Below are 18,590 nucleotides of genomic sequence, written 5' to 3' on the forward strand. Positions count from 1 at the left end.
CTTAGGCTTCCACAGAACCAGATCCCCCTCCTTGCAGCACAAAGATTAATTCACTGAGCTGTCTCAGTAACTGTGTATAAATGTTGGAATAGATAAGGAGCAGTCATGTGGATAGCTGTCTTCTCTTCAATATAGTCTAACATTGCTTTATCTAATGGATTGCTTTCCATCTACTGTAGCTGTCAGGACAACCGAGTAGTGCTTACAGGTGACATACCTGAAACTGCATGCCAAAATTTCCTCCTGATAACTTCTAAGACATTCAGCCACCAGGCTCAGTCTGAAATTGAATGTATAATACTGGACCATACTGCAGTTGAAGTTCAGAAAAGGATTCTGAATGCAGACAAACTTCAATCAAGGTCAGGCAAACTTCCATCTAAATGAACCATATGAACCCCCACGTTCTTTGTCGCATAACACTCGGTTTGTGGCTGATATAAATACTCTGATTAATCATATGTGACCAAATCATAATATATTACATGTGGGCCAAATCATCAGACAAAATATACATATTTACAGTGCATACAAATATACATGTTTAGACTGTACATTCACATACTTTTATTTTACAAAGATTAGTACGTTATTTTTGACTTATGTAATACGTTAAATACATTGACAACAATTGAACTGTCTTTACTCAAAGTGACGGTTAAATTACCGTGACCCATCGCATTAAGGCCTACATTCTCTGCAGTACTCATAGGGTTAATGAAAACAAAGCTGATCTTGTAGGCGGGTTCATTACCTGTACTATCCAATAGGATATATTTCTTAGGTCACGTCACGGAGATGCTCGTGAATATGGATGAGGCAAATTAGTTACAAATCCATTCTGTTTCACTGGACAACACGCTGCGTCTGCGAAGACTCTGTACGTTAGCCAAAGATGGCCGAGTGATAATATCAACAGAGCACATGGACTTGCGAAATAGCCGGTTGGCTACTCGCCGTCTACCGGCCAGAAGGCGCGCTTGCGGAGATCTGAATTGCTAGCTACAGCTCTAAGCTAACGACCTGTAATTACAAGTACAACGGTCTCAACACGATGCTGCCTGGCGTAAAGCCTCTCGAACGCAGGGCCTTTTCTTATACTTTTCAAGAATGAAACTCAGGTCATTTCAGGAGCCCCGACGGGTTTCGGAATTACACCTTTATTTTTGGATCCTCTTTACTGGTGCCATATCTGCAAAACGCCAGACGGTGATATTTCGGGTAACGTTAGATACTTGGTAATCAATAATTGTTTGTTACTATTGCTATCTATAATCAGTTGGATATCTGTTGTCTCGGTGACACAATTATTACTTGGTAGCTATCTGATTATAGGATATGCAGGACCTATAAAACCGTCATTTTCTCACACTCTTCCGAACCTTTTTGACTAGTTTGTCTTGTATACGCCGCCCTCTTCCTGGTTGCCCCGTCAGTACCTTTTGCGAGCGAGTTCGTGCTTTTTGGTGCTTTCTCATTGCTAGTCATGGTATAGTAGTACCACAAGCCCATGCATCGCCAGTCTGGACTGTTTAATTCACCTTAAGCCTTTCACTATTTGTTATGAAGACATTTTTCTGCCAAAGTGACGGTTGATATTTCGCCTAGAAGTTGGTGTACTACCCAACTTCCCGTTTTGTATGCATATAGACCAGTACAAGAAGAAGAACATGTCTCGTAATATTTATAGTTTTTTAGACTGGATCTACGGTGGGGTTGACCCGAAGTTTGAGGGTAATGGGGGTCCGGAATGTGCGGGCTTTCTCAGAACAAAACAACGAATTGGAGAGAGCTTTTTCATTATTCTATTATCCGTCATAGAGATTGTTCTAGCACTACGGAAGATCAGAATTTCGAAAGAACTGGACAGAATTGCAAAAGAGAGCGAGAAGACAAAGGAAGATAGCTTTGGAAAGAACCTGTTGCTTGCGGCGTTGTGCTTGACGTTTGGAGTGGAGGTCGGGTTCAAGTTTGCAACGAAGACCGTGATATACCTCCTGAACCCATGTCACGTGGTCACCATGATGCAGGTACGAGAGAGCATTTCGTCACACGTAGCGTTATAGTGATTTTTATTAAAATAATTCCCAGTACTGACATATTCTTTATGCAAGTCTACTTTTCACATCTGCATTGGGGAGTAAATGTAAAAGCATCGTCTGCCTTAGCCTAATCATTGGATGAGTTGGATGAGCAGCATTGCACAAAAAATAACTGCTGTTTGAGCAGAATCTGTGTCCATGCTTAGCTAGAGATTATTTGTGTAAAATACACAATTCTTTGTGTGCTGTTCACTGAACAAAAAAGGCAATCTAACTTATTGTAAAAAAAAAACAACAACCCATCTCTCTTAGTGTTCTCACAGAGAATCAGTCGAAGGATGATGCAACTGGGCTGTATGTCCACCCTGACAGATATTGAATGTGACATTTTCTGTGATGACTGGATAGCCTATTGAGTGTCCAGAGGTCAGCTTGCTTTACTATACTGGGGCCTTCGGGCAATGTTAATGTACATGCAGCAATTACAATGTAGGCTAACTGTAGCCCAGCAGCCTTGGTGGACGGGCTGGTGGTAGTTGAAACGGTAAATTTATCCAGCAGAAGCTGCTCACTGTTGAAATGGAACGTTTGTGTGAAAAATACCTGAAGAGTTCCTGTGAGTAGCGCAGTTGTACATTGCACATTGATTGACTAACAGATTTTTATTTGATTGTGTTGCATGTAAATATGTTGCCCAGCCAATGCAGGTCTGTAAGATTATTATTTGGGTACATTTATGTGTGGCCAGTATGGCTGCATGCACTGTATAGCGGCGTGGAGGAAATCATCTGGAATGCTGCTGGAGGAATATGACCTCACTCTCCCATTTGAAAGTAAATCAGATTACTCTAAATAGATGGAAATGGAAAATACCATCTCAGGCATTGTTCCAGAATATGCTATAAGCGCTTGCTTGGTCTCAGATCTGGTGACTAAGGAGGCCACGGCGTATGTATAACATCAGTATTATGTTCCTCAAGCCTTTGGAGACTTCTCGTGGTCTATGGATGGGCGTGTCGTAGTCTTGAGAGACCACAGCTCTGCAGAAAAGATATGCCTTAACATTAAGGATCGGTCAGTACCATTATGTAAGAATTGACATTGACCTCTCTTTCTAAGGGTATGAGTGCGTCCACACCATGCAGGGGAAAAAGTATCCACACCATTACCGAACCGCCAGAACCCTTCACTGTTGGAACGTTGTTGCGTTTCCATTATTTTGATAACTACCTGCATTTCAGTATTAACACAAAATTAAATGATACGAAACGCAAAACCTAACTGCCTCAAATGAAAAACATTAAGGCACAATACAGAGTTCTTTGTGGCTAATACGCTTTTAAAGCTGTCTATGTTGTAACCTTTCAGGGCACCGATCACTTAATTTCCATTAGCTCATACCCTGTGCAGCATTAGATTGCACATGTGCAAAGTGGACATTAGCGAAAGCATGTCATTATATTCTTCAATTGACTCTACACAATTCCCTGATCATCAGGGTGAGTCAGAGATGCAAGATCATTAATGATATACCTGGAGAGAGCTACCTGCTCAGACTTGAGGTAAGAAGGTGTTTTTAATTGGCTGCGTGTGGCCCAGCTGTGGTTCCCATAGCACCCGTAGAGAGGTCGTCTGTGACCTCCCTGAGGGACAACTTTCCAGGTTACAAGGCAGAAGTGTCGTCATATATAATCAATTTGACTCTGTGGCCAAGACGCATATGTCAAACTCTCCAGAGGTAGTGGTAAGCATTGATACAGACATTATGGACCACTCGGTGGTCATTTTATTAGGTACACCTGCTTGTTAATGCAAATAGCCTGCTCCTCCAAACAGCAAATTATGTGGCTAAAACTCAATTTATAAAACATGCAGACAGGGTGAAAAGGCTTAGTTTCGCAACCAAACATTAGAATGGGTAAGATGCATTATCTAAACAACTTGGAATGATTGTTGGTGGCAGACGTGGTTGTTCCAGCATCTCCAAAACCGCCCCCTCCTGAGATTTTCAGGCACTGTGGTCTCTGCTGTTTGTGGTGCGATCCAGTTCTGTAGGCCGAAACACCTTTGGTAATGAGAATAATTCAGAGGAGAATGGGCAGACTCATTCAAGCTAACTGAAAGGCCACAAATGCTCGAATAATAGCTGTTTACAAGAGTGGTGTGCAGAGGGGCATCTCTGAATGCCCAGCGCATTGAACCTTAAAATGGATGTGCTGCAGCAGCAGAAGCCCACACTGGGTTCCAATCCTGTCAGCTAAGAACAGGACGATGAGGCTACAGTGGGTATATGACCACCAAAACTGGATGATTGAATCATCGGTGTTCCTGTACTTTATCTTTAAAACAGAACAAAAACAAAAGTGCAGAAACAGTGCTGGTTATATTCCTTTCCATAAAATACACATGTGAAATCACGTGAAGAATTAGAATTAGGGGCCTAATTGTAATGGACAACTGAAATTTTTGTTTGGTTGATTGGCTTGCCAAATCAGACCATACAGCCCGAATTGCCTTCCAGATGCAGCTTGTGTCAGAAATGCCTGTATGGAAAAAGGGAATGAGGATGGCGATGTTGATGGCAAAACTCAATATACACATGCTGTCTGAAATTAATTCTAATTGAAAACAACAACAATGATTTGTGTAGCGTGTCTCATGTTTCTGTTTTGGCTACTGTAAACAAGCTGCTTCACCCCCAGAGGGCAAGAGATAGTGCTTCTGCGGAGGGTTGTCATTGAACTTAGTCCATTACAAACACACCATGCAAGGTAAACACTCCCCTTTGAAATACACGGAGAGGGTATGAGTTTGGCTGTTGGTTGAGTTGATTTCTGTTAGCTTTTTCGGTTTGCCGTCGTCTTGTCTTTTGCTTGTTCAGGTCGATTTCTGCTGTAACTCCTGCCGTCTGTATCTGTTCGCTGAGGCCCTTCTCAGGTTTCCTGGTGTCTGTTTGGAGGTGACCTTTACGCCCTGTGCTTTCACAGTGTTTTTTGGAGGAAGCGCTTGTGTACCGGTACACCTGAAGAAGGGCAGCGGATGCACCGGGAATTAACTGCCTTCCCGTGGGCCGATGACCTCTCCCGGGGTCAGGGTCACTCTGAACCGAGCTGCCCACGCAGGAAATGTTCAGACCAGCACTGTGTTATTCTTTGCAGGGTTAGAGACATGCATGGCTCGGTGCCACTTGCACTGGCTTCCGGAGCCATGCTGTGCACACCATTTCAGTGGCAGCAGTGTTGGGCAAGTATTTCTGAGTCAGAATTCAGGGTGTGGTAGGTCTGAAACCAACCGAATCTACTATTAATTGTACCCTTTTAGCAGACTGTTTGGACTTAAAAAATTACCCAAGAGAATGAGCAACGGAAGATGCTAAAGTGACGTGCAGGTTTACAGATAATAATTCTGAAGATTAATCAACAGGAAATGGGTGGAAACGACCTAAAAGTCAAAAACAACACTATCAGATTAAATACACAAACAAGATATTGCCATTGGAAACAAAAATATTTATCATACACTCACTTGCAAATGTAGGTTTATTACCAGTTAGAAAGAGAGACCGGTTAGACGGACCTTACCAGAGAATTTGCTCAACTTCTATCTTTGGTGCAACAAAAAAAAAAAAGAGAGGAAGCCACAAGCCAAGATGGATCAAATGCACAACTACAGAGTCATGAGAAATCATGAGAAAACACTTCTTCTCTTCTCCAATTCAAACTGTAAAGCCCACTTTCCCCACAACAGTCATGACTGCTTCACCCAGCTGGGATTGAAGATGCTGGTTCTGACTAGACGATGAATCACCCAATTTGGTGGTCAACTGCCATTACTTATAGGGTTGTAACCCTGAAACCCTTGGTTCAGTAAATAGCCACCCTTAATTTTAGCTGCACTTGTGGTGCAGCAGAAAAAAATAAAATCCAAAATATAAAATAGCTTTTAATTTAGATTTATGAAAATGTAAACGGTCGCTAACTGGCCATAATTTCTTGCTGAACGAAATAAGGCACATTAACACTGCACATGCGTTAAAGGCAGATTGTAATTAGCCTACTTGGTTTGCAGCACATGCTGAGCCGAAAGTCCCAAATCGAACGGTTCCGTATGTGCACCGTTACACCCTTATTACTGGCATAGGAATTTTCAATTGAAAGTCACACATTGTTCTTTTTATTTTATTGCAAGCTGCAAATGGCATTGGGAACCCTGTGGTGTGGTGTGGTGTGGCCATCCTGGAGCCTGATACTCTGAATAGGTGTTTGTTCTGGTGTTTCTTCACAGAGGTAATAAATGCTTTTCCCCTGAACACGCTGTATTTTTTTTTACATACAATGGACCAAGTGTTTATTAACAGTCCAGGAGTTATTTCTGCTGTTCGGGAAGTGGAGAGAGAGAGGGGAACAGACATAAGCTGGTGATCAGCTAGTCTCTGACAAACAGTGGAAACTTACTAAAAGCAAATAACCTGACATGAAGACATACTGTCCCTCTCTATAGTCGAACAACTAGATATCCAGCAGTTTGAAGGCCCTTTGAGAAAAGAGAAGCACACTGAGATCTCTGGTCCTCTACTCTGTGTGCTTTTAACTGGTTGTCCAGGGATATGGCTAAGCTCTGCTCATTCCATCTACAAGGTTGTGTAGATGTCGAGTGAGTGAGAGAGAGGGAACCATTTTGTCTAATTAAGGGCTTGGGTCTCTCTCCTGGAAGATCCCATCTGCCTGCTTCATTCACACTGGGAGATGGAGTTCCCTTCAGGCCATGCGCAAGATGGAGCAGGAAATGCCGAAGTCTGAGCCCTGACTTGTCAGGATAGAAGTCTGTGTGCAAACTAACTTCTATATCCATTTAAAAAAGAATGGCTCATGTAGGAGACCGTATACAAATTATGAGTTTGTTATAGATATGCACACTTTGGACGTGACATCCTGTTAACTTTAGAGATTGTGCCAAAATACAAGAGAAGTGCAGCTCCGTACTTGATCTTGGTTTGACCTGGCTTTCTTGCACACACTTTACTGTCTTTACTGTGTGAACTGACCAGTGTGGCACTTTAGGTAGCTGTTTACCACCAGGTAGGTTAGTGGGCTGGTGAGAATATAATGTCCTCTCTGAAAATCTAAAATAATTTGTTTTTGAACTTATTTGTTTTGGAAATCTGGACAATAAATTATCACATGCTTGTAATGGTTCTGGTTTGTGTATAATTTTGTAATCAGTCATGGTAAATTACCCCTAAAAGTTATGATTAATTATGATTCATTAACAGCCTATAGTAATTATGATTAATAAAGGCTGTTGATAAAGTTTGACAAAATAATATATGATTTATGTGTTGCGAAATGTATTCTTTATACAGGATAACCTACCACTGTTGCCATTCATAAAAAAAAAAGAACTCCTTCTCTCACTTGTCTGTGTAAAATTGTTTTTGAAATTTGTTTTCCCAGTCCTCACAAGGAGATTTAGAGGAAGCAGTTTGCTTCGCCGAGTGGGTTTATTTAGTGATTTTTCCCCCATTTTGACAGCTTCATCTGTTGTCAATTTTCCTGTTTTATTGCAGCTGTTCCGCTAAACCTTAGCACTCGATCATCAGGTTAAGCGCACGCCCCAGCCAGGAGGCTCTTTCTCCTGTTACGCGTACCTGATGGATACATTCAGCGTGGAGGGCGGTGTAGATTAATGGTTGGGGAACTGGGCCTGTAACTCATCCCTGCTTGTGCCCCTGAGCGAGGCACTAAAGCTGAATTGCATCAGTAAAAAAAATCCAGCTGTATGAATGGATGTCATATAAAAATATAGCCTATGTAAGGTCCTCTGGATAAGAGCATCTGCTTAATGCCTGAATGTAATATGACATGTTTCTTAACTGCCAGCCTAGGTTACTTCTGTCCTCTTTTATCCTTATTGTCAACTGGCCCCTCAGTGTTTTCTTAAAGAAAATAAACAGCTATCAGAAATATAGATTAGATGTTTCTATTTTATTTTTTTAATTATTTTTTTTACTCAATCCATATTAACAAACTGAGAACTAAGTGGCTTGTTACAAGACTGAAGAAAGTCTGGTTGTGAGCACAAGATAAATTAGCACGTGGCTTCTTTACGTCTCTTGAGCAATTCAGTGAAGCCTGCACACTGAAACTCAATACACACCTTTACTCAACACCAACGTTTCGATCTTGTGTGGATCTTCATCAGGTTAAATTGTTCATGTTGCTCACCCAGCCCAGCAAATGGTTTTATTTGCATATAGTCATCATTAGTCTTTCTATTTATCTTGCCACTACTTTCAGGACAGTTAGACAGTCTCTTTCTTTTAGACCCGTCTCCTGCTATGGGGCCTCCTGGAAGCCATGACAAAGCTGGTGTCACATTGAAGTGCTACAGCACAACCATTATTCTCCCTGACCATATGTGTGGCAACTTTGGCGGTGGAGCTGGTAACTGCTTCAGTTGCGATGGACATCTGCGCTGATGTAATTGTGTCGGTTCTGTTTTGCTTCTTATTAGAATTTTGCCTTTTTGGGTCATTGGGTTTTTTACACTGTCCTCAAGAGTGACAGGGGACTTGCTTATTGGTCCTTAAAATAATGTGAATGTGAGCGCTAGCCTCAGCTGGATTGGTTCTTATCTCTCAGTCATCTCAACCTGGAACAAATTAGTGAAGCCACTTGAATATCAGCTGATATGGCTGTTTTCTTTGACTACAGCCGTTAACTGGAAGTGCTAGTGCACCAGTATTGAGTATGCAGTTGCATAGTGATAGAGTCCAGACCAAGTTCGGTGTGTTGAAGTTCACAGCTTCATACTTAGTAAGAAACCATGGTAATATTGCCTGAGTTGAGTTTTCTCTCGTTTTTTATCTCTACAGATCTTTTTACTGGCATGCCCTCCATGCAAAACAGCGCTGGTTCTCTTTCGGTGAGTAACTCCATTGTGCACACCCCCACTTCATGGAACGGCGCAATTCACAAGTTCCTCCAGCAAAATGTGATTGCTCACACTTTTCCTTTTCAAAGTAACAGATGTGCTCGGCTAATCTGGACACCTTTACAAAGGCCAAATGCAATGCAGTGTATGTGCAGTCTGTCTCAGTCATGTTCCGTTAATGTTTTCTAGCTGTTGACCTGTTTCAGGATGTATTTAAGGCCTTCATGACAGAACACTGGTGTATCAGAATGTATCAGTGTTTTAAGGGCCGAAGTACCTAGTGTTTATTGTATTTTATGTGTAGGCCATAGGCCTGATTAAAGAAGCCTTTAATGGCTAAGGCTAGCATCAGACTGTTTCTTGAGTCTGAAACCCGTTGTGTCAACTTCACTTTCCAACTGCAAGAAGCGTCAGGGTTGAGTGACACTCACTAGATTTGGAGACTGACCTCACCGCTTTGTGTGAGAGATAAATGGATTAGGCCTAACCCGCTTTTGGAAACGCCAACGTGTAGGCCAGCTGGAATGTAGTCATGGAAAGCTGTCCTGTGCCAAAGAGTTCATACGTGAACAGGATGTAATCTGAGGTAATTCCAACTCCCAACATGTTTCCAGAACGATGGTTTTGCTAATGATGTCATATGACATGATACGATGATATATGATATTGGTAACACACTTTGAATGGTAGAATGGTTTGCAGATGTACATATGTGGGTGAAGTGGTGGGTGTATTGCCACTTTCTTTGTGCGTCTGTGATCATGGGTATACAAAGCCAGGGGAAACCTGGGCTAAATTTGACTTAAAATATGAAATAAAAATGTACTGGCTGTGGGATGGCACCACTCTGAGGTGCATGGATAAGCCTCACAGCCTCATGTCAAATCTGAACCGTGCCAGTGCTGAATGTAGGGTGGCTCACATTGCCCATTGAATGGGAGAGTTCAGTCGGATGGATGGACATTACACGTCTTTATCAAGATGTTTGTTGAAATGTTAGGGATTGCCTGAAAACAGTGTAGTTTAAATACTGACTGTGAATGGAGATGGGTTTCACAATGTTATCATCCATTCATCCATTATCTAACCCATTGGGAGGTGCTAGAGCCTATCCCAGCACTCATTGGACCAAAGGTCTCCAGTCCATCGTAGGGCACACAGACCATTCACTCACACACTCACCATTCATTCCTAATCTGCATGTGTTTGGACTGTGGGGGGGGGGGGGGAACTGGAGTACCCGGAGGAAACCCACACAGACACGGGGGAGAACATGCAAACTCCACACAGAAAGGCTCCAGCTGGGATTCGAAACCTGCACCTTCTTTCTGTGAGGCAACAGTGCTACCCTGTTGTGTTACCACTCCCTCAGTGTTATCATAAACCATGCAATTTTATTTTCAGGAGCTGTATTTTATTTGTAAATTACAGGAGCTATTATGCTTCATAATCTTTTATGGATGAATTTTTAACAACAGCATTGGCTTCCTTAAAGTGAACATTCAGCCCAGTTGTGTCCTGGGAAATGCATTAATTTGGGAGGTGGTTGATATGGTTTCTTCAGCACTGTAGAGGTGAGGTCAGGTACCTGTTGTAGTAGCGGCGAGGTTCTGTCCATCTGAGGAACCCTAGCTTTGGTGTTGAATCTCCATTTTGTCTTTCATCTTTCCAGGCTCCAGGTCCACATGCTGAATGGCGCGCTGTTAGCCCTCCTGTTTCCTGTTGTCAACACCAGGCTGGTGAGTGTCGCGTCACGTCATAACCGCACAATGCAACCCCTCCCCCTCCCCCCCGGCTTGTATACCTCCACAATGCTACTCCACCAGTTAGCTGCCAACGTCTAAAATAACTGACAAAGCTGTCCATTATTTTGACAGCTTAGGCCAGGTGCAAGGCAATGTAGGTTAAGGCAAAAAAAAAAAAAAAAAGAAGTAGTATAACTCTGTAGGTGTCATTTCAGTCTGTTCTACAATGACACTTCTTCTCATTAATAATTATTCCAAGAGAATGGATTGTGAATGGATTTACTGCTGCCACTGGTATCAGCACACACCACATATAAATGTAGTATGACAAGCTTCTCCTTTAAGCTGTGTCGAATGGAAATAAGAGGAGTTAATCCACATCAGTGAGTGTGTTTTCACAGATGTCAGAACGCCGCATATTTTTAAAGATGGCCAAGATGCCTTATGCGTGTGGTTCAAATAACCCATTAGTCACATAATCTATGATGGCATTAATGCAGTGTTCCAGGCAGTTGTATGTTGTGAGAGTCAATACTATCCTTGTGAAGGAAAGGGTGCACAGAGGACTGAAAACAGTGTGAGCACATATCTTGGAAAAGACTGTCTGTTAGAGTATCTTTCTCTGAGCAATTGCATTAGTATAAAGCTATATAACTTCACTGTTTGCAAAGCAAACAATATAACTCTGTTATCTGTATAGTTTATTTTATACAGCCTGTGCTCTTCTCTGTCAAGGGTTTGAATAATTTTGGTGGGCTCTGTATACACACACATGTAGGATACATAACACACAACACTGATGGTGGCAGAACAACAGGCCCTGCCAGCAGTTGCTCTCATACCGTCACAGTGATGTTGTGGAGCCGTTGCCAGTAAGCAATGAGTTTCCTGGTGGATGCCACATTCCCCTCCATTGTTAACTTAGCAGTGACTCACGTGGACTGCGTGCATGTGTAGATCTGTGAGACAATGGAGATCAAATGGCAGTTTAATCTAATGAGTGTACCGCAGCTGCGTCGCATGCCGGGTGACACCCCAGGAGAGGACAGTATGTCCGTACGCGGGGATGATGGCCGAAATTCCAGTTTTCACTCGCCGGTAGCGAGGGCGTTGTTCATTAAAGAAACTAAATGAACACGTCGTCTTCTTTCCCCTCCTGCATTCTAGGTAAACATAATAAAGTAAGGTAACAACGAGGAAGTGAACCGCTGTCGTTCTCTCGTTGTGTGGATTCCGGTCTCGGGCCCACACCGTGAAGAGAGCCGCACCTTTAAGCCCTGGGCTGATTCCCCGGGGGCAGGTTGTGCCCACTCAACCAGTTCTGCCCCGCCCCCCCTCCACCGGACCGAGCCCCGCCACAAACAGTCCACACGTTTATTTTCCTGGCTAGTCGGTACGGTTAAAAATAAATTGAACCTAGGGCTAGGCAACACTGTCAGATAGCAAGTCATTTGTGGCTGTGTCTCCTGGACACTTACGTCTTGATCATTCTGTTGCAATCTCACATACACACACACACACATGTAGGACAGCCTGTTGATGCTGTATAAATGAGATGTGATTTTCTTTAACTAGATTACCAGAAGCCATTAAATAAATTGGGAAAACTAAGAAATGGCTTTGAAATATTGTAGTTTTTAAAAATACATTTTTTTTATTATGTTTCTTTTTAAAATGACCATGCTACACAAAAATAAGACAGTTGTTTAGAATACCATTTTATATATTTGGCTTTGCTCGTTGCCATGTCCAAGACATGCCAAACAACAGCAGAACTAAGCTTTATTCTGTAATGGACCTCAACAATTAACATAGCTTACCATTCATGTAAAGATTTAAACTTTTTGATTTAAGTTTGATTTAAAACTTTAGGCTAGAAGAAGGCCACAGCAAATAAGATATGAAATTCAATAATCTCTCAAAATTATACTGCAATGACCACAAGCAGCCATTTAACACTAGAAGAAAAATGTTTGAGTCCTTTGTAGCATTTCAGTTATTGAATATTACAGTCTGAAAGCAGGGGTCCCTTTTTCTAACAGGGTTATCCTTGCACTTTGTTGGAGATGATTGAATTGTTTTGGCATAACCTTCTCCAGTCTTGCCCTTTTTTTGTTGCCGGGCAGAATCCTTGCTCCGAGGGATATAACGTCATTGGTCGTACTGCACTGAGCCCTTTCTGCTCAGAAGCAGCTCACCCACACAGCAATGGTGACAAAGCACCAAAAGACCACAGGCACCCTTTGCCTAACCCCTGGCAAATAGGTGTTCAGTGGACAGGGGGTGTCTGTGCCCTTGGTGCCTCACTCTGATTGTATATCAGAGGCTGTATTGATCTGAACTTTCAGTCGACAGCGGTCCATTAGAGCCCCCATGTTTGGGTGGAACAGCCTAATTGTGGCTGGTGCCATTTTTGTGAATTGCCCACGGAAACGGCTGTGGAACATTGCCCGTTGGAATGGTTTATTTGGGACATCCTCAGCCTCCTCGCTGAGGCCCAGAAGCCTCCAATAATGACACAGGAGATGCTCTGAATAGCTGTGCCCGAAACTGAACAAGGAAACAAGTCTACTTGTTTCCTTGAAATCGCTGGCGTTGGCTGACTCAAAAATTGGTCTGAATTTTTTTTTAGGGCAAATAGTTATGCTCTGTCTCACATCCAAGGGCTTATTCGGAATAGGAAGAAAAACCTCTGTCCTCAATCTGAACTGCAGTGGTCAGTGCTCAGTTTTTTCACTACGTCATGAATTACCCCCTGAAAAAGGTCTTTGTACTAGTGAAACTCCATCATAATCATGCAGTGTAGTTAAAAGAAGTTTATGTTGGAAAATATAAAATGTTTTATTTCATCTGAATGGAAAGTGCTTGAGATGGATCAATACATGGTGGAAGTCTTGTGGGAATCTAGAGGTTACTCATAGTTTTGTTTTGTTTTCTTGAGTGTTTTCAAAATATACAGGGATATTATAACAATATAAGCCGCTGACATTTTTGGCTGGACAAAATAAAGAAGGTAATTGCTTTGTGTCTGAAAACATTTAAAGAAAAACTTTTTTTTCCTAAAAATAAGATCAAAGGAAAATTGTTGTACAGGAGACCGACCGATTTGGACGATAACTCGTTATTATTCAGGCTTGTCCTCGTGCCCTCCAGTCCCTTGAACTGTGCCGAAGGGGTTTCACTACATAGTAACAAAACCAAAGAACTGGCAGTTTCCACTGTTCTGATCATATCAGCAAAACCCTCCACTCTACCAAAGAGGTTTTAATGCATTGTAACACTACGCCACTGCCAGGTCACACCATTTCGCACATGTTTATTACCGGAAGCTAATAATGCTATAATGTTACATTTAGCACACTGCTTTAATATTGACCAACGTTCCACACTGAAACATGTCCTGCTTTTGCCCGAGAAGACCATAAAAACCTTGCATAAGATTCAGGACAGCACTGAACTTTGCATTAGCTATACATCGCATTAACCATTAACTTTTAGCAAACATGAAACTCATAACTTTAAGATTAACTATGAAGTTCACTCCGGGTAAAAGGAAACAAGGACTTATTTTATCTGTGTTCAGACTTAATCTCATGAAGCTGCCATTCCTGTGGGTTACTGGAACTTAATAATAGTACAGTTAAGTAATTTAGACATTTCCCAGTAAGAACATGCATGTGCTTTAATGTATAACACATTCAACTGGTGTTGTAGCATGACTGGTGCTGTAGCATGATGAAAATGAAAGATTAGGGAGTTTGTCCTTTCTCCAATACATACATTGTAAGTGCTACAAGACCATTTGTAAGATACAGTGTTATTAGCTGTATAAAGCATGTCTGTATACTTTCTGAATAAACACTGTTCACCTGTCTTCTCACAGCTTCCGTTTGAAAAAGAAGTGTACTACATTCAGCACTGCATGCTGTACCTGGTCCCTATCTACCTCTTCAGGAAAGGTGGTAGGTATTCCCCAGTTTAAGAACTGAAATGGATTTAATATATTTGTATACTGTGGAGGGTCAGATATGTGCGCCTTAGAGTTACAAACTGACCAGTCGACCAAAAGAAACCACTACCAAGCTCGGTGTTGCCCCTTAAGGAAAAACGATCAGCCAAAAAATTAGCTGCACTTCACTTTGATAAAGAAAAAAGACTTTTAATTCTGTTGAAGACAATGGGGTATGTTTTAGCACCATCGTTCAAGAATTCACCGTGAGAGAGTCAAGCCAGTAAGGGCCAGAATTAAATTGAAATGTTTTCAAAAGATGCTGAAGATATCAAGTCACTGAAAATTGCTGCTGGTTTGGAACAGCATCCCTTCCCAATACCTTTGTACCTCAGAGGTTTGACTAATTTTATTCCGTAACTGCAGTGTAATGATCTGAATTGTAGCCAGTACTTTTTGAAAGGCAGGTCAGTACTGGCAGTCATTTAAACTGATGATTCAAGACGTGAGCCGAGAGACAGGGGAGTGGCTGGCCGTCTGGAGGAGGTGTGAAACAAATATGTTGTTGCGGACCGTCCTCTGTGACCCCGAACGGTGTTTAAGTTGGCACGTCCCGGCTGCGTCTGTCGCTGCCACAGTAAATGATGTTCCCAGATGGTAAGGAGAGAGAGAGTCTCAGGACCTCTACAGATCTGACAAGAGTTCTGAGGGTATTGAGACTGCATTTGCATGTACCTGTGCGTTCAGGTGCCTGCCGCTGACGTACAAAGGAAATGAGCTCGAGACCAAGATGGGTGGGGACCGGGCTGATGGAATTAAAATGAGGTTTAGACAGGAATGAAAAAACTGTGGTTAGAGGAGTGATGAAAGCGTGCAGGGGGAGAACTGTGAGCCACAGTACAGTGAAATCTGATATGGCATGAGACTGCCATCTACAGTAGGACCTGCATCACTGGCAGTTTTAGAGTTTCAAAATGCTGCCTATTTCATAGGGTAAACATACACATGTACTCTGTGATTCTTATTAGGTGACATAAAATCGAACGTATTTAATAATAAAATTTATGGCGTTCTGTTTGACAAGGACATAATAATTATTATTATTATTTCAATTTTTTAACTATCAGCAGTAGTATTCAGTAGATTTTGAGTCCTTGATAAAGTGGAATAACGTTAGCGAAGATAAAGCCATTTCATTGAAGTGTACAGATAATTAGTGGAGTTTGAAGCATCTGGGATCAATGGAGGTTTTGTTCTGAGCTGCAGGCAGAAGAGCATGACTTCATCCTGTTTTCTAACCAGAGGCCTTACAGGAAGTCATACAATGCCGTGCATTATCTCTCTCCTCTCCTTGGCACATCGCGTGCAGGGCCCCAAAATACTTTCAGTTACCTGGGAGTGAAATCACACATTCTCTGCATGTGGAGGAAAACAGAAGGGAACTGACAGTGGTGTAGAAGCTACCGTTGCTCTGTATCCAAGGGTATTTGGTAAAATGTTAATCACAGGGAGGCACACCCACTGATGACCGATTTGGATCGTGTAACTTAGTTACAGTAGGTTTGTCCTTTGGATGAGACAAACTGATTGTAACTGACTGTGGTCATTAACAATTCCATGGCACTTCATGAAAGAGTAGGGGCGTTAACCCCAGAGTCCTGATCAAGTGCATCCCCTATATCCAAGAGGCTATTCTATCCCTTGAATTCCCTTACTACATCACTACGTTCCCTCTGGTCACCATGTCAAATAAAGGTTAAGAAAACTGTATTTACTGGATATATTGATATCTTGCCATTTTGAAACCAAGTTATGACCATATGTATAAACGACACGAGTCAATGCTCTTTTCATGGACATCCTGCAGGTATTTAACAGTATAGGATAATCTACACTCTGTATGAAGGCCAGAGTTTATTGTGTGTGTGTGTGTGTGTGTGTGTGTGTTTGTGCTGTAATGCCTCTCTTGCTCGTCTCGCAGGAGTATATAAACCAGAGCCATTAGGAGACGTCTGGTGGGCTGTCCTGTCCACCGGGATCCTGTTTTTCTATCATTTCACCTTCCTGCAAATCCTCGGGCTGGTAAGACATGAATATCAGAGCGCCGCTCGGTCAGTAAGGATGCATCTCTGAGAAACAAACTGCTGCATTAGTGCGGTTTTGATCACGTGACATCCATTAGCCCCGATTAACTGAATTATCTGTGCATTTCGTTTATGGACTCCCTCCAAATTGTGTTATGTCACCGTAATTACAAGCAGCGCTCGCTGTACGCTGAATTATTTGTACAAAGGGAAAGGACACTATTAAAGGCAGTCAGAGCGTAAATCATGGAGCGGAAAACCCTAATTGCTTCTCCATTAATTACAAGCGATGTTCCCGTTTCCCAGAAAGCCTGGGCGTCGGTCAGTCACAGTGTTGCCGCCCTCTCTGTCCGTCTGTCTCTCAGGTGACGGAGGTGAACCTGAACAACATGCTGTGCCCCGCTGTGTCGGACCCCTTCTACGGGCCCTGGTACCGGGTGTGGGCCACGGGCCACCAGACCCTGCTGACCCTGATACACGGCAAGCTGCTGACCGTGCTCTTCCACTGCCCCGGCCCCACGTACCGATGCCTTCTGGCCTCCGCTGGGCTGCGCAGCAAGAAGATAGACTGAGCAGCCTTCCGGAAAGTTCTCTCTGGCTTGGCACTTTCGATGATGTCACTGGGACTTGCTGTTGTTGTTGTTTTTTTTTTTGTTTTGTTTAATTGTTATTCGTTTCCAGGTCAGTTCGAGTAAACGTGTGACTCTGCAGGGGAAGTTGCCATGTTCCAAGTGTACAGAGGTTTGGGTGTTCAGCATGAGCTGCGTTCGTTAGTTTGTTTTTAAAGAGGAAGGAAAAAAAAAAAAACGGGTATGGAAAAACGCAGGCGATGACTCAGTTTTCTCAGGAAGCCTCCTTTTAAATACATTTACCTGACAATGGAAAGGGCCCGCTGAGACCAAGCAGTTTACTGTTAGCGGTCCGCGCACACACATTGTGCCCAAATGCAACAGCTGCTTTTGCAGTCGACATGAAGTCCTGTTGTGCGTCATGTGATCGAGTGAAATTGCTTTTATATTTTTAAGTGTACTGTTATGACATTTTTTTAAGTGGAGGGGGGCTGTGGATTTTTCTCCCTGCTGGTATGGCTGACTGGGCTTTTCTTAAGTGCCCCGGTGACCTCTGACCTCCGCCAGTGTCAGCAGGACACCCACTCGGGCTCAAAGTGTTCCCATTCCATGAGGGAGCAGAGTGACTCTGCTGGACCGTGACCTTAAGTCTCTGAAACCGGAGACGGACTGTGAGGGCAAACCTCGCAGATGGAGAAAGACGGCGGTGGGAATGTCAACCCCGCTGCGCGGACCTCAACAAAGCCAGGACTGTACCGTACTTGCGGTTTAAAAGGGAAAGCCATTTTCTTAGTGGAAGCATGCTATGTGAGAAATATGCAGATGTTTCAACCTTTTGTACTTTTAGTGAGTGAAGCTGTACTGTGCTGTCACAAAAATAAAAAAGTTCCGTTCATTATGTATGTACACTTTACTTTTTCAAGTTAGTACTGAATAGCTTTGTTCTTGTCTGCCACACACAGGCCAACTGCAGTATTACATGCATATAACATCAGTACAGATATGACTGATGATTTTTTTTTAAAACACATGTATTGGGGTTTAATTTAAACTTTTCAAATTAGTGTAAAAATCGGTTTAATATAACTGTTCTTTAAAAAAAAATAAAAAGTTATTGGTGAGAAATAGATTTAAACCAGGAATGCAAAATTGTATAATAAAGTAAAATAAATTTGACAGGCCATAGGCTACAATGGTACTTGTACCAATCTTGTATATGTAATTACCATGCTTAAGGTTAAAACATCAATTTGTCATTTTATTAATCT

The 18,590-nt window shown here is 42.4% G+C and overlaps 1 protein-coding gene across 1 annotated transcript; it reads left to right on the top strand.

Moving 5' to 3' along the window:
- The first annotated feature begins 823 nt into the window (after window positions 1-823).
- LOC118224354 (transmembrane protein 164-like) lies at window positions 824-18,220 on the top strand. Its single transcript, XM_035411811.1, has 6 exons — window positions 824-2,030; window positions 8,917-8,966; window positions 10,648-10,714; window positions 14,604-14,682; window positions 16,651-16,751; window positions 17,119-18,220. The coding sequence occupies exons 1-6, from the start codon at window positions 1,641-1,643 to the stop codon at window positions 17,323-17,325; spliced, it is 894 nt and encodes a 297-aa protein (XP_035267702.1). The 5' UTR covers window positions 824-1,640; the 3' UTR covers window positions 17,326-18,220.
- The last annotated feature ends 370 nt before the right edge of the window (window positions 18,221-18,590 follow it).

The sequence above is a fragment of the Anguilla anguilla genome, chromosome 3 (genome assembly GCF_013347855.1).
Source record: "Anguilla anguilla isolate fAngAng1 chromosome 3, fAngAng1.pri, whole genome shotgun sequence".
Lineage (NCBI taxonomy): Eukaryota > Metazoa > Chordata > Actinopteri > Anguilliformes > Anguillidae > Anguilla > Anguilla anguilla.